Below are 14,796 nucleotides of genomic sequence, written 5' to 3'. Positions count from 1 at the left end.
GTATTCCATTTTTACCTTCTTAATGTCTTTTTTTTTAGCTGTATATTATGCATCCATGTATTAGCCATTTCCACCCTGGGGAAGTTTCTGCCTGTCAGCTTGATTTTTGCCTCTTATCATCTTGTATGCCTCTATCAGGTCACCTCTCACCCTCCTCTCTCCAAAGAGAAAAAGGTTGCAGAAGATATGCCCTATAGTCCAGGCAGCATCCTAGTAAATCTCCTCTGTGCCCTCTCTAAAGTTTCCACATCCCTCTCCTAATGAGACGACCAGAACTGTACAGGATAGTCCAGTGTGGTTTAAGCAGGGTTTTATGGAGCTGTAACATTACCTCACAGCTCTTGAACTCAGTCCCGTGACAAATGATGGCCAACACGTCATATGCTTTCTTCACAACCCTATCAACTTGCATGACGGATCTACAGACGTGGACCCCAAGATCCCTCTGTTCCTCCAAAGTGTCATGAGCCCTGTATTCTGTCTTCAAATTTGCCCTCCAAAGTGAATCACTTCACACAGTACCTTCTGAGGATGTGCTGGGGCAGTCTATACGAGTTGCCATGCTTCTAGCACTGATGTAGCATGCTCACAACTTACGAACTCTAACCCCTACATCTTTTGAAAGTGGGAGCAAGCACATGCAGTGACAGGGAGAATGTACAGACTCTATATAGGCAGTGGTGGGAATTGAACTCTGATTGCTTGCTCTGTAAAGTGTCACGCTAACCACTATACTGCCTTGCCTTGCCATGTCCAGGACTTTGAAACTATTCCAATAAAGTATCGCATCTTCAATTCTGATACCACCAACGATTTATTGTGCAGACCTTGAAATTCAGAAGTCTGTTTCTGCTCAGAATGTTAGTGAGATATTAATGGTGAGGCTCCCAGTGTGTGAGTTATTCTTGTAGCAGATTGGTCTATTTAATATCTAAGCTATCATTTTTATCTAGATTATAGCACAGTAACAGGCCTTTCCGGGCCAATGAACCTGCACTGGCCAGGTACACCCATGTGACATCTTAACCCTAACCTGTATGCCTTTGGAATGTGCAAGGAAACTGGAACACCCAGAGGAAACCCATAAGGTCACAGGGTTACGACACAGTTCATGCACAAACGCCTGTTTAGTTGGTGTTGCGGATATATACTGACCTTCTGCAAACTCCTTACAGACAGTGGAGGGAATTGATCCTGGATCATTGGCACTCTAAACACTCTGCTACTGTGCCCTGAGCTTTTGAAAGTACAGATTGAGCACCCCTTATCTGAAATATTTGGGGCTGGAAATTTTTTGGATTTCTGATTTTGGAATATTTGGATTTATTTAATGAGATACCTTGGGGATGGGACCCAAGTTGAAACATGAAATCTATTTGCATCACATATACATCTCATACATAAACTGTGAAGGGAGTTGTATGCCGTATTTGAAATATTTTTTCTACATGAGACCGTAAGGTGTGTATTGAACCATCAGAAAGGTAAGCTATCACTAGCTCGGTCACCCACATGGACAGTCAGAACAGTCAGCGGCTGTTTGGCATTGCCATCATTTCGGACTCTGAATTTATGTGCTACCATTAAGCAGAATTGTCTTTCCTACGCAGAGACCGACACAATGCTTGGGAAACCTCCCAGCACTGTGTGGAATTTTCCATTTCTGGCATCAAGTCAGTGCTCAAAAAGCTTCCGATTTCAGAGAATTTGGATTTTCAGGACAGGGGCTCTCTACCTCTACTACTCAGAACCAATTGTTACAGACATTAACAGACAGAATGGTGCTGAACTTCAGCTCGGGTCCTATTGTGGAAACTAACAGAACCAGGCTCTCAAAGCAGAATTGGATGGGTAGTGAAGCTCCCTCTACACTGTCCCATCACACACACCCAGGGCAGTGACAGTTAGATACAGAGTGAAGCTCCCTCTACACTGTCCCATCACACACTCCCAGGGCAGTGACAGTTAGATACAGAGTGAATCTCCCTCTACCCTGTCCCATCACACACTCCCAGGACAGGGACAGTCAGATACAGAGTGAAGCTCCCTCTACACTGTCCCATCACACACTCCCAGGGCTGGGACAGTTAGATACAGAGTGGAGCTCCCTCTACACTGTCCCATCACACACTCCCAGGGCAGGGACAGTCAGATACCGAGTGAAGCTCCCTCTACACTGTCCCATCACACACTCCCAGGACAAGGACAGTTAGATATGGAGTGAAGCTCCCTCTACACTGTCCCATCACACACCCCCAGGACAGGGACAGTCAGATACAGAGTGAAGTTCTCTCTGCACTGTTCCATCACACACTCCCTGGGTAGGTTAGATACAGAGTAAAGTCTACTGTGATATTTGTGCATGATTTGTAGAGTGAGTGCAGGTATAATCATTGTGCTGCAAACCCCATGTCCTCACATTTGCTCTTTCCTGCAGATCCACGTGATGTGAAGTGTGCTGTGGCCCGAGCCCGTGTGAGTATTTCTGAATGTTGATGTATTGACAGAAGCCTGAATAAATCAGTCTTTATTCTGGAGGTTCATGCACAGATGCCTGTTTAGTTGGTGAGACAGATATATACAGTACCGAACATGGAATAAAAACACCCCTGAATTTGGCAGATCCTTTCCGGGGCTGTGTTCTGTAATTTTCCCAATTTCCATCCAAAAACATTCTGTGCAGACATTGCAACTTGTAATTACTCCTGTGAAATTGGAACTAGAGTGATACGGTTGTATTGAAATATGGAGTCATGGAGCTCTACAGGACAGTAACATGCCTTTTGATTCATCTAGCCCATGCTGAATTAGTCCCATCGATCTGTACAGCCCTCCATTCCCCTCCTCTCCAATATTCTCTTAATTATTGAAATCAAACCTGGATTCATCACTTCCACTCATAACTTGTTTCAGCACTTTGAGTGATGGAATTCCCCCTCATGTTCCCCTTAAACATTTCACCTTTCACCCTCTAGTTCCAATCTTGCTCAATCTGTGGAAAAATTTTATCCAAATCCCTCATAAATTTGTACACCTTTATCAAATCTTCCCTCACTCTTCTAACCTATTCCTATGGTCCTGATGATCTGCACTACTTCAGCGAAGGTTGTTAACTACTGATACATCAAAGCCGTTGGTTTTGCTGAGCGGTTGTATTGGAGTTGGTTGATTATTGTCATATGTATCCATGCTGATTATTTCCTAATGTACGTGCATTGAGGTTTTACAAAGGGAAACAATAACAGAATGTAGAATACAGTGTTGCGGTCCCAGATAAAGTGTAGTGCAGATCGACAGTAAGATGCAATGATCTCCCATTTCAATTCAACTTCCCATTCCCTCTCTGACATCTCTGCCCATGGCCTCCTCTACTGCCATAGTGAGTCCAAAGTCAGGTTGGAGGAACATCATCCCCTATTCTGTCTGGGTAGTCTCCAACCTGAGGTATAAACATTAATTCCTCTAACTTATAGTAATTTCTTCTCCCTCTCCTCTCTTTTTCATTCCCCATTCTGATTCCACTCTCTTCCTTTCTCTTCTCTTCATATCCCTATCACCTCCTTCTGGTTCCTCTTCTCCCATGATTCGCTCTCCTCTCCTGTCAGATTCTTTCTTCAGCTGTTCACTTCTTCCACTGATCAGCTTCCAGCTTCTTATTTCACCCCCCCCCTCCCAACCCACCCGTCTTCCCCCTCACCTGGTCTCACCTGCCAGCTCATGTGCCTTCCCATCCCCACCTTCTTATTCTGGCTTCCTTCCCTTTCCAGTCCTGAGGAAGGGTCTCAGGCCAAAACATTGACTGTTAATTCCCCTCCATAGATGCTGCCTGACCTGCTGAGTTCCCCCAGTATTTTGTGTGTGTTCTGGATTTCCAGCATCTGCAGAAGCTCTTGTGTTAAGGAGGTTACGTTAGGCTGTATAAAACTTTGGTCTAGGAGTATTGTGTACAGTTCTGATCACCCCACTACAGGAAGAAGGTTATGGAGAAGGTGCAAAGGAGATACTACCTAGATTAGAGATGCATCCTCGACCTGGTCCACCAACACCCGACACCTTGGGGTGCTGGAAATTACCATCAATACCGTTGCGAGGCATCAACTTTTGAAGATAAGAATGTCTGGAGCGAGGGAGTCCTTAATGACATTGGTTACACTATCCCCCACGTTCGCTGAAGGGGAAGTAATACAGAACAGTAGCATTCAGGAACAGGCCCTTTGGCCCATCATGTCTGTGCTGAATAAGTGTGCTCTTTCTGGCCTCAGCACTGACACCCTAGTTGCACTCATTCAGCTATGTAGGAAGAGCATGTACAGTACTGTGCAAAGGTCTAAGTCACATATATATAGCTAGTGTAGGCTTTTGCACAGTACTGTAGTAATTCCCTGTATTGCACTGCACTGCTGGAAAAAAAAACTAATTTCATGACATACGTGAGTGATGATAAACCTGATTCTGAACTGGGTCTCTATTGTGGACTGAGAGTGGGAAGGGGACACGGAGAGGGGAATCATGGTTGAGAAAGGGGAAGGGATAGGGGAGGGAGTGGGAAGCACCAGAGAGACATTCTGTAATGATCAGTAAACCAATTGTTTGGGATCAAATGACCTTTCCTGTGCCACCTGTGTCCCTGGCATTTCTTTCCTGCCACCTGTCCCACGGCCCCTCCTGTGGGGCTCCATCCTTGCCATTCCCAACATACTTGGCTCCTGTCAGATTTACAAACTCACTTTCTGCTCCATGTTGACAAATACAGTACTGTGCAAAAGTCTTCGGCAACCTCGTAATACATGTGTAGCTAAGGTGTTTGCACAGTACTGTGTATTGGTTCATTATTCTCCTGTGTCCTGAGACACAGTGGAACACTTTGTTTAGCATGCCATCCAGGCAGATCACTTCATTACCACTGTGCACAGTGCTAGTACAAGAGAAAAACATAACACGGTGCAGAATGGAGTGCTGCAGGTACAGAGAAAGTGCAGTGCAGCCAGACAATAAGGTGCAAGGTCATAACGAGGTAGATTGTGAGGTCAAGAGTCCATCATATTGTACAAGGAGATAGGTAGAAGCTGTCCTTGAGCCTAGTGGTATGTGCTTTCAGATTTTTCTATTTTTGCCTGACGGGACAGCTGAGAAGAGAATCAGAATCAGGTTTACTATCACTGGCATATATTGTGAAATGTGTTGTTTTGTGGCAGCAGCACATTGCAGCATATAATTTGTAAAAATGCTAAAATTACTGTAAGAAATATTAGAATTGAATTAAATAAGTATTGCAAAAAGACAAAGAAAAACTGAGTAAGTGTTCATGGGTGCATTGTCCATTCAGAATTCTGATGGCAGAGGAGAAGAAGCTGTTCCTGAAATGTTGAGTGTGTGTCTTCAGGCTCCTTCCCCTCCTTCGTGATGGTTGCAATGAGAGGAGGGAATGTCCTGGGGGATGAGGTCCTTAATGATGGATGCTGCCTTTGTGAGGCATCATCTTTTGAAGATAAGAATGTCTCATGAGAGAAAGTCCAGAGTGAGGGAGTCCCTAATGATATTGGTTGCACTCCTGGGACAGCAGGAATTATAGACAGAATTGCAGGAGGAAAGACTGGTTTCTGTAATAGACTGGGCAGTGTTCTGCAGTGTTGTGTGGTCTTGCGCTGAGCAGTTGCCACACCCGGCTGTGAATCATCAGGGTAGAGTGTTCTCTGTAAAATTTGATGAGCCTCACTCATGTGGCCACTTTAGGGGAGGACAAATGTATTTTGAGGCTGAGTACCTGTGGTTGTTTTTGAAATGCTAGTGTCAGGAGCTGTTTCAGGAGCGACGTCTTTCTGTCTGTTGTGAGGGAGAGAGAGAGAGAGAAGACAAAGCTCTCAGAATCCATGATCAGAAACGATTGGGATGGACAGCAGTTTTAGAATCACTCTGGATCATGGTGTCTAGGGGCTTTGCTGTTGCTTGCATGGTGGGTGGTGGGGGCGGGGGGGGGGGGGTTGTTGTTTTTGCTGGAGCATGAGATATAGGAGCAGATGTAGGTCATTTGGCCCATTAAGTCTGATTTCCATCGTGGCTGATTTATTGTTCCCATTGTCCTGACACCTTGACTAATCAAGAACCTGTCAACCTTCACTTTAAATATACCCAGTGATTTGGCCTCCACAACCATCTGTGACAATAAATTCCACTGATTCACTATCCTCTGCTTAAGAAATAACTCTTCTCTCTGTTGTAGATGGGCATGCCTATATTCTGAGGCTGTGTCCTCTGGTCTTAGACTCCCCCACTATAGGAAACATCCTCTCCACATCCATTCTATCTGTGTCCTCTGATCCTAGACTCCCCCACTATAGGAACCATCCTCTCCACATCCACTCTATCTGTGTCCTCTGATCCTAGACTCCCCCACTATAGGAAACATCCTCTCCACACCCACTCTATCTGTGTCCTCTGGTCCTAGACTCCCCCACTATAGGAAACATCCTCTCCACATCCACTCTATCTGTGTCCTCTGGTACTAGACTCCCCACTATAGGAAACATCCTCTCCACATCCACTCTATCTGTGTCCTCTGGTCCTAGACTCCCCCACTATAGGAAACATCCTCTCCACACCCACTCTATCTGTGTCCTCTGATCCTAGACTCCCCCACTATAGGAAACATCCTCTCCACACCCACTCTATCTGTGTCCTCTGGTCCTAGACTCCCCCACTATAGGAAACATCCTCTCCACATCCACTCTATCTGTGTCCTCTGGTCCTAGACTCCCCCACTATAGGAAACATCCTCTCCACACCCACTCTATCTGTGTCCTCTGATCCTAGACTCCCCCACTATAGGAAACATCCTCTCCACACCCACTCTATCTGTGTCCTCTGGTCCTAGACTCCCCCACTATAGGAAACATCCTCTCCACATCCACTCTATCTGTGTCCTCTGGTCCTAGACTCCCCCACTACAGGAAACATCCTCTCCACATCCACTCTATCTGTGTCCTCTGGTCCTAGACTCCCCCACTATAGGAAACATCCTCTCCACACCCACTCTATCTGTGTCCTCTGATCCTAGACTCCCCCACTATAGGAAACATCCTCTCCACACCCACTCTATCTGTGTCCTCTGGTCCTAGACTCCCCCACTATAGGAAACATCCTCTCCACATCCACTCTATCTGTGTCCTCTGGTCCTAGACTCCCCCACTACAGGAAACATCCTCTCCACATCCACTCTATCTGTGTCCTCTGGTCCTAGACTCCCCCACTATAGGAAACATCCTCTCCACATCCACTCTATCTGTGTCCTCTGGTCCTAGACTCCCCCACTATAGGAACCATCCTCTCCACATCCAATCTATCTAAGCCTTGCAATATTCAGTAGGTTTCAATGAGATTCCCCCCCTCATTCTTCTAAACTCCAGCTAGTACAGGCTCAGAGCTGTCAAACACTACTCATACATTAATCCTTTCAAGTGAGTTAACCCATGAAGTTTTACCATTACACAGAAAGTTCAATGCAGGTAGACAATAAGGTACAGGCTCATAGCAAGGTAGATTGTGTGATCAAGCGTTCATCTTTATCATACAAGAGGTCAGTTCAATAGTCTTAAAAATGGTGTGATAGAAGTCGCCCTTGATTCTGGTGGGATGTATTTTCAGGCTTTTGTATCTTCTGAATGGAGAGGGGTAAAGAGAGACCATCTGTGATGGGTAGATTATTTGATTATACTGGCTATATTGCCGAGAAAGAGTGCTTGGAGAGAAGGCTAGTTTGAAGTTCAAGTTTATCATCGTTCAACCATATACATGTATACCACTAAAAGAATCAACCTTCCTCCCTGCCAAGGTGCACACAGTATGTTTAACTCACACACAACACATAAAAGGCCAAATGGCAGCCTCCCGTGTCACAACACCTAAATAACCCACATGTTAACAAGTCTAAAGGAGATACATCCATGTGAATAATCTAATACAGTGGATCCTGGTTCATTGGGCAATTGGTTAATTAGGGCAGCCATTTACTTGGGACAACTCTCAAAGAACAAAATATAACCAGGATTCCCTTTGTTTATTTAGGACAACATGCCCCTTAATTGGGACAGACTGTTGCTGAACAGTTTCTAATTAGCAGTTTCAATTACATACATTTATGCGGTCGATAGAAGCTACACCATGCTTAGAACACAGTTTTTAAATTGTGCCATTTGCATATGTTTGGTCTAAAAGACACTGTTTCAAAAAGCAGTGATTTTTGATAATGCTGTTCCAGGAACTTTTATGGTTGGATTATGTCCCTACTTCCTGCAGGAAGGTGATGAATACAGTCTATTATCTCCACTAGGTGTCTGCACTGATTTGTTTGTTTATGGTCAATTAAAAAAAGACAGCAGATGAATTCCTCCGTGAATAACTATTAGGAACTACAGTTGTATACTACTGTATTCTAATTTGTTCTATATTTCACCTAGATACACATTGTTCCACAGTTTAAATGGTATTTTGTCTTTTAAAAACCTTTTTAACTACTTCCATGAAACTTCAGCTAGTTGGGGCAGCTGCTTACTTGGGCCAAAATGCACTGGTCCCAACGTGTCTAAATTAAATGGAATCCACTGTATTTGGATTGCTGTATCTTTGATTGTTAAATCAAAGTATTGAGCACAGGACCTCAGATGTTATGTTGAAGTTGTATAAGATGTTATTGAGTTCTAATTTGGAGGTTTTGGTCACCCACCTACAGGAAGGATGTAATTAAAGTTGAAAGAGTACAGAGAAAATTTACTAGGATGATGCCGGGTCTGGAGGACCTGAGTTACAAGGAAAGCTTAAATAGGTTAGGACTTTAGTCCTTAGAACATAGAAAACTGAGAGGAGATTTGATAGAGGTATACAAAATTATGAGGAGTATAGAAAGTGTATGATGCACCATCAATAACTCACTCTGCGACGTAAAGGCGCGATATCGGCTTTTATTGACTGGAAGAAGGAACAAGCAGTGAGTTGACCACCATACTACATCCTGGAGACTGAGAGGCCGGGCTCCGGCCTCAATCACCTTTATACAGGGTCTGTGGGAGGAGCCATAGGAGCAGTCAGCAGGGGGCGTGTCCAGACAGGTATATGTAGTTCACCACAGGGTAAATGCAGGCAAGCTTTTTCCACTGAGGTTGGGTGGGACTACAACCAGAGGTCATGGGTTAAGGGTGAAAGGTGAAATGTTTAGGGGGAACATGAAGGGAAACTTTACTCAGAGAGTCATGAAAGTGTGGAACGAGCTGCTGGGACAAATGGTGCATGTGAATTCAGTTTCAACATTTAAGAGAAGTTTGGAAAGGGGCATGGATGGTAGGTGTAGGGAGGGAGGGCAGTGGTTCCCATGTAGGTCCTTGGGAGTTGGCAGTTTAAATGGTTTTGGCATGAACTAGATGGGCCAAAGGTCCTGTTTCTGCACTGTACTGTACTTCTCTATGACTCCATTAGGTTTGCTGGATATTAATATTTTTCTTCTGTTCACAGAAGCCGTCTAAGTCACTGAATGGGTGGGACACATTTAAACACAAGTGCAAAGCTTACCAACAACAAAAAAGCAGCTCATTTATGGTAAGTAAACGTGCTGGCACCTTGTGTTTACTCACAGCTTTCCACCTGCACAGGGTGAGTGTGTGTCTCTCTGGTGTGGTACACAAAGCAAGGTAAGAAGGCAGAATCAGAATCAGGTTTATTATCACTGGCATGTGACGTGAAATTTGTTAACTTAGCAGCAGCAGTTCAATGTAATACATAAGCCAGCAGAGAGAAAAAATAATAATAAATAAGTAGATCAAATACAGTATACATATATTAAATAGATTTAAAAAATGTACAAAGAACAGAAATACTGGATTATTAAAATACAGACAGATAGACAGACAGACATACTTTATTGATCCCGAGGGAAATTGGGTTTTGTTACAGCCACACCAACCAAGAATAGTGAAGAAATATAGCAATATAAAACCATAAATAATTAAATAATAATAAGTAAATAATGCCGTGGAAATTAGTCCAGGACCAGCTTATTGGCTCAGGGTGTCTGACACTCCGAGGGAGGAGTTGTAAAGTTTGATGGCCACAGGTAGGAATGACTTCCTATGACGCTCAGTGTTGCATCTCGGTGGAATGAGTCTCTGGCCGAATGTACTCCTGTGTTTAACCAGTACATTACAGAGTGGATGGGAGTCATTGTCCAAGATGGCATGCAACTTGGACAGCATGACCACGTTCTTGTAGAGCTAGCAACTGGACATCGAGTGATTCAAAATTGTCATTCTTCAAAGTTCAAAAGTTCAAAGTATATTTATTATCAAAGTTTGTATACCATAAGACCATAAGATATAGGAGCAGAATTAGGCCATTTGGCCCATTGAGTCTGCTCCACCATTTCATCATGGCTGATCCATTTTCCCTCTCAGCCCCTTGAGATTTGTCTTCTTGCAGACAGCCACAAAACAAAGAAGCACTGTAGAACCTGTTTAATGAAAACCCCCACGCAACAAGACCATCGGATGTGCAATAAAACGAACAGCAAAAAGTGAACACGTAACACACAAAACATTAAACAACAAACCAGGGATTCGTCAGAGCTGAGTCCACGGTTGTGAGTCACTGTGGCAGGTGAAGCCTGTTCAGTAGACAAGTGTAAAGGAGAATAAAATGATTGTTACTCCGGATCCAATACAGCACAACAAACACAATGAGCAGAAAGACAAAACCAGAAGAACACAAAATAGTATATAAATATAACATTGTAGCGGTGTGCTACATGCAGCGCTAAAATAACGACACGGAGTCGGTAAACTGCAGTTAAAAGAAGATTTTATTCGAACTTCACAGCCTTGCTTTAAAGCCTTCCTGATCCCACCCTCCCCGGGCGCGGATGCTGTAGGGAGCACGTACTCACAATCCCCCGCAGGCTTTTCCCTTTGTTGGTGAAGCAGACCTGGCGCCCTTTTGGGACTGGCCTTTGTGCCTGCACGCTGGCTATTTGTGAGCTGGTTTGAGTGTGCTAGGAAGTGGGTCGCCACATAACCCCCCCCCCCCAGAACCGGTGATACACCCCCCAATGTCCACAGTCTGGGCCGGAGCCTGTTTGGGAGGTCGGCCTCTGCGCTGCGGTGCCGGGAACTTGACCGGTTGTGCCACATCCACATGGGCCGGTTTGAGTTAGTCCACCGTGAAAACCTCCCCTCTCCCCCCAACATCCAGCATGAACGTGGACCCATTGTTCCTGAGCACCGTAAACGGCCCCTCGTAGGGCTGTTGCAGTGGTGGCTGATGCCCACCCCTTCGTACAAACACAAACTTACAGTTCTGCAGGTCTTGAGGTACACAGGTCGGGTTCTGCCCATGCTGCGAAGTGGGTATGGGGGCCAGGTCGCCGAGCCTCTCACGTAGTCTGCCCAGGACTGCTGCGGGTTCTTCCTCTTGCCCCCTTGGGGCTGGTATGAACTCCCCGGGGACGACCAGGGGTGCGCTATACACCAACTAGGCCGACGAGGCGTGCAGATTGTCTTTGGGTGCCGTGCGGATGCCGAATAGGACCCAGGGAAGCTCGTCCACCCAGTTAGCTCCTCTCAGGCGGGCCATGAGAGCCGACTTTAGGTGACGATGAAAACGCTCCACCAGGCCGTTCGACTGTGGGTGGTAGGCAGTTGTGTGGTGCAGCTGAGTCCCCAAAAGGCTGGCCATAGCTGACCACAGCCTGGAGGTGAACTGGGCGCCTCTGTCGGAGGTAATGTGGGCTGGTACACCAAAGCGGGACACCCAGGTGGTGATCAGTGCCCGGGCGCAAGATTCGGAGGTGGTGTCGGTGAGCGGGACCGCCTCTGGCCATCCGGTGAACCGGTCCACGATAGTGAGTAGGTGCTGCGCTCTGCACGACACTGGCAGGGGGCCCATGATATCCACGTGAATGTAGTCGAAATGCTGGTGGGTGGGGTGGAACTTCTGTGGCAGAGCTTTGGTGTGCCGCTGCACCTTGGCCGTCTGGCAGTGCATGCATGTTCTGGCCCATTCACTGACCTGCTTGCAGAGTCCGTGCCAAACGAACCTGCTGGAGACCATCCGGACGGTTGTCCTGATGGAGGGGTGCACTAAGTTATGAATGGAGTCGAAAACGCGTCGCCGCCAAGGTGCCGGGACGACGGGACGGGACTGGCCGGTGGCGACGTCACAGAGTGGGGTCCTCACACCTGGGCCCACGGGGAGGTCCTGGAGCGGTTCTGTAACTCGGGATCTCCTCGTCTGCCTGCTGCGCCTCTGGCAGCGCCTCAAAGTCTACCCCTTGGGAAAGGGCATGAACGGTAGGGCGAGAGAGTGCGTCCGCCATGACATTGTCCTTACCTGAGACGTGCCGGACATCCGTCATGTACTCAGAGATGTAGGACAGGTGGCGCTGCTGGCGGGACGACCAGGGATCGGACACCTTCGTGAACGTAAATGTAAGTGGCTTGTGGTCCGTGAACGCGGTGAAGGACCGACCTCCTAAGAAGTACCTGAAATGCCGGATTGCCAGGTATAGCGCCAACAGTTCCTGGTCAAAAGCATTGTATTTGAGCTCGGGTGGCCGCAGGTGTTGGCTGAAAAATGCCAGGGGTTGCCAGCGACCCGCAATGAGTTGCTCCTGTACCCCACCAACTGCCGTGTTAGAGGCGTCCACTGTGAGGGCGGTAGGGACGTCCATTCTGGGGTGCACTAGCATCGTGGCATTTGCCAAGGCTTCTTTCGTTTTAATGAAAGCAGTGCCGGACTCCTCGTCCCAGGTAATGTCCTTGCCCAGACCCGACATCAGGGCGAACAGGGGGCGCATGATTCGGGCAGCTGAAGGGAGGAAGCGGTGGTAGAAACTTACCATACCCACGAATTCCTGAAGGCCTTTGATTGTGGTGGGTTGGGGGAAATGGCGGACCGCGTCTAAACGGGCAGAGGGGTCGCCCTGTCTTTAGTAATCCTGTGGCCCAGGAAGTCGATGGTGTCGAGCCCGAACTGGCATTTGGCCGGGTTGATTGTGTTACATATCCCGTAACTGGATAACTTACCAGCAAAGATAGAGAGGTCTGTTGAAGTCGGTTGTCACTATTTTCAAACGTTTTTATTTATAAAGGGACACAAAAGTAGGGTTAATACATACATTCAGATAGTGCACATCGTCAACATTCAATCTAAAGCGCGGGGATAGTAATAATCATCATTAAGAAGTGAGCTCTGCTGGTGTCTAGGGGTTAATAGATTGTCCGTTGGAAATATAAAAGTCACTCTGAAAGTCTGCAGGCCTCAGCCCTTTGAAAATCGCTGGGTTTTGCGTGGGGTGACCGAGAGAGAGAGATTGGGGGGAGAAGAGAAAGAACTTGCCGAGTCTTGATGAATCTTCCGTGAAATCGGGGGAGCGTTGGTTTCCTCTCCCCGATGTTAGTTAAAAGCAGTTTTCTGCGATTCCAGCCACAAATTCCAATCCCCGAATCTAACGCACGTGGCTTCCTTCAGAATGGCTTCCCGCTGCTGCGGGAACACTCTCGTGTCTTCTTGGTGCGTCTAAGGGGCTGTCCCCCTGAGACTCTCCTTTATACTTCCTCACGGGGTCGCAGGTGTCAATCAGGTTGGGATGATGCAATCTCTCTCTCAACCAGCCCATCTTGCCCGAGGGCTTTTCACGTGGTCTCCATGAGACAATAGTTGCTGGCATCTTATTCTGTATCCCTGGTGGGACGTGCAATTTTTCACGTTTCTCTCTCTCTCACTTCCTGGGTCTACTGACCCACCCCCCCCCCCCCCCCCTCAACGGGTGCTCTTGCGATTCTCACAAAGGAGGGGGCTGGGATCATAACAATTGTTAGACCGTACTCACTCAGTCGGGCATAGAGTTGACAGAGGTGGGACAGATGCTCCTGACAACTGCTGCTTGCTATGAGGATGTCATCCAAATAGATGAACGCGAAGTCCAGGTCGCGTCCCACCGCGTCCATTAACCGCTGGAATGTCTGTGCGGCATTCTTCAGGCCGAACGGCATGCGGAGGAACTTGAAAAGGCCGAACGGGGTGATGAGAGACGTTTTGGGGACGTCATCCGGATGCATCGGGATTTGATGGCATCCCCAGACGAGGTCTACCTTAGAGAAGATCCGTGTGCCATGCAGGTTTGCTGCAAAGTCCTGAATGTGCGGCACAGGGTAGTGGTCCGGTGTGGTAGCCTCGTTCAGCCTGTGGTAGTCGCCGCATGGTCTCCAACCCCCTGTCGCTTTGGGCACCATGTGCAGGGGGGAGGCCCATGGGCTGTCAGACCACCGGAGGATCCCCAATTCCTCCATCCTCTGGAACTCCTCCTTCGCCAGTCGGAGCTTGTCTGGGGGAAGCCACTGAGCACGGGCGTGGAGGGGTGGTCCCTGGGTCGGGATGTGGTGCTGTACGCCGTGCCTGTGCATGGCTGCCATGAACTGCGATGCCAGAACCGATGGGAAATCCGCCAGGGCTCTGGTGAAGTCGTTGTCGGACAGTGTGATGGAGTCGAGGTGTGGGGCTGGCAACTGGGCTTCTCCCAGGGAGAACGTCTGAAAGGTCTCGGCGTGGACCAGTCTCTGCCTCGGCAGGTCGACCAGCAGGCTGTGAGCCTGCAAAAAATCCACACCCAGAAGCGGTTGGGCTGTGGCAGCCAGTGTAAAGTCCCACGTGAACTGGCTGGAGCCGAACTGTAGCTGCACCGTACTGGTGCTGTAGGTCCTTACTGTGCTGCTGTTCATGGCCCTCGGGGGGGACCCGGTGCCCTGTTGCGGGTGTTGT

The 14,796-nt window shown here is 47.5% G+C and overlaps 1 protein-coding gene across 2 annotated transcripts in view; it reads left to right on the top strand.

The window, feature by feature from the left end:
* The window catches only part of LOC132393573 (glucose-6-phosphate exchanger SLC37A1-like), a 98,891-nt gene that overhangs the window by 46,481 nt on the left and 37,614 nt on the right, over positions 1-14,796 (top strand). For both annotated transcript variants that reach the window (XM_059969007.1, XM_059969008.1), the window contains exons 9-10: positions 2,438-2,475; positions 9,502-9,585. In XM_059969007.1, coding sequence (XP_059824990.1) covers positions 2,438-2,475; positions 9,502-9,585 — 122 coding nt within the window. The remainder of the gene's footprint in view (positions 1-2,437; positions 2,476-9,501; positions 9,586-14,796) is intronic.

The sequence above is a fragment of the Hypanus sabinus genome, chromosome 4 (genome assembly GCF_030144855.1).
Source record: "Hypanus sabinus isolate sHypSab1 chromosome 4, sHypSab1.hap1, whole genome shotgun sequence".
Taxonomy (NCBI): Eukaryota; Metazoa; Chordata; class Chondrichthyes; order Myliobatiformes; family Dasyatidae; genus Hypanus; species Hypanus sabinus.
The sequence above is the reverse complement of the archived record's forward strand: the minus strand, read 5'-3'. Positions and strand labels throughout refer to the sequence as shown.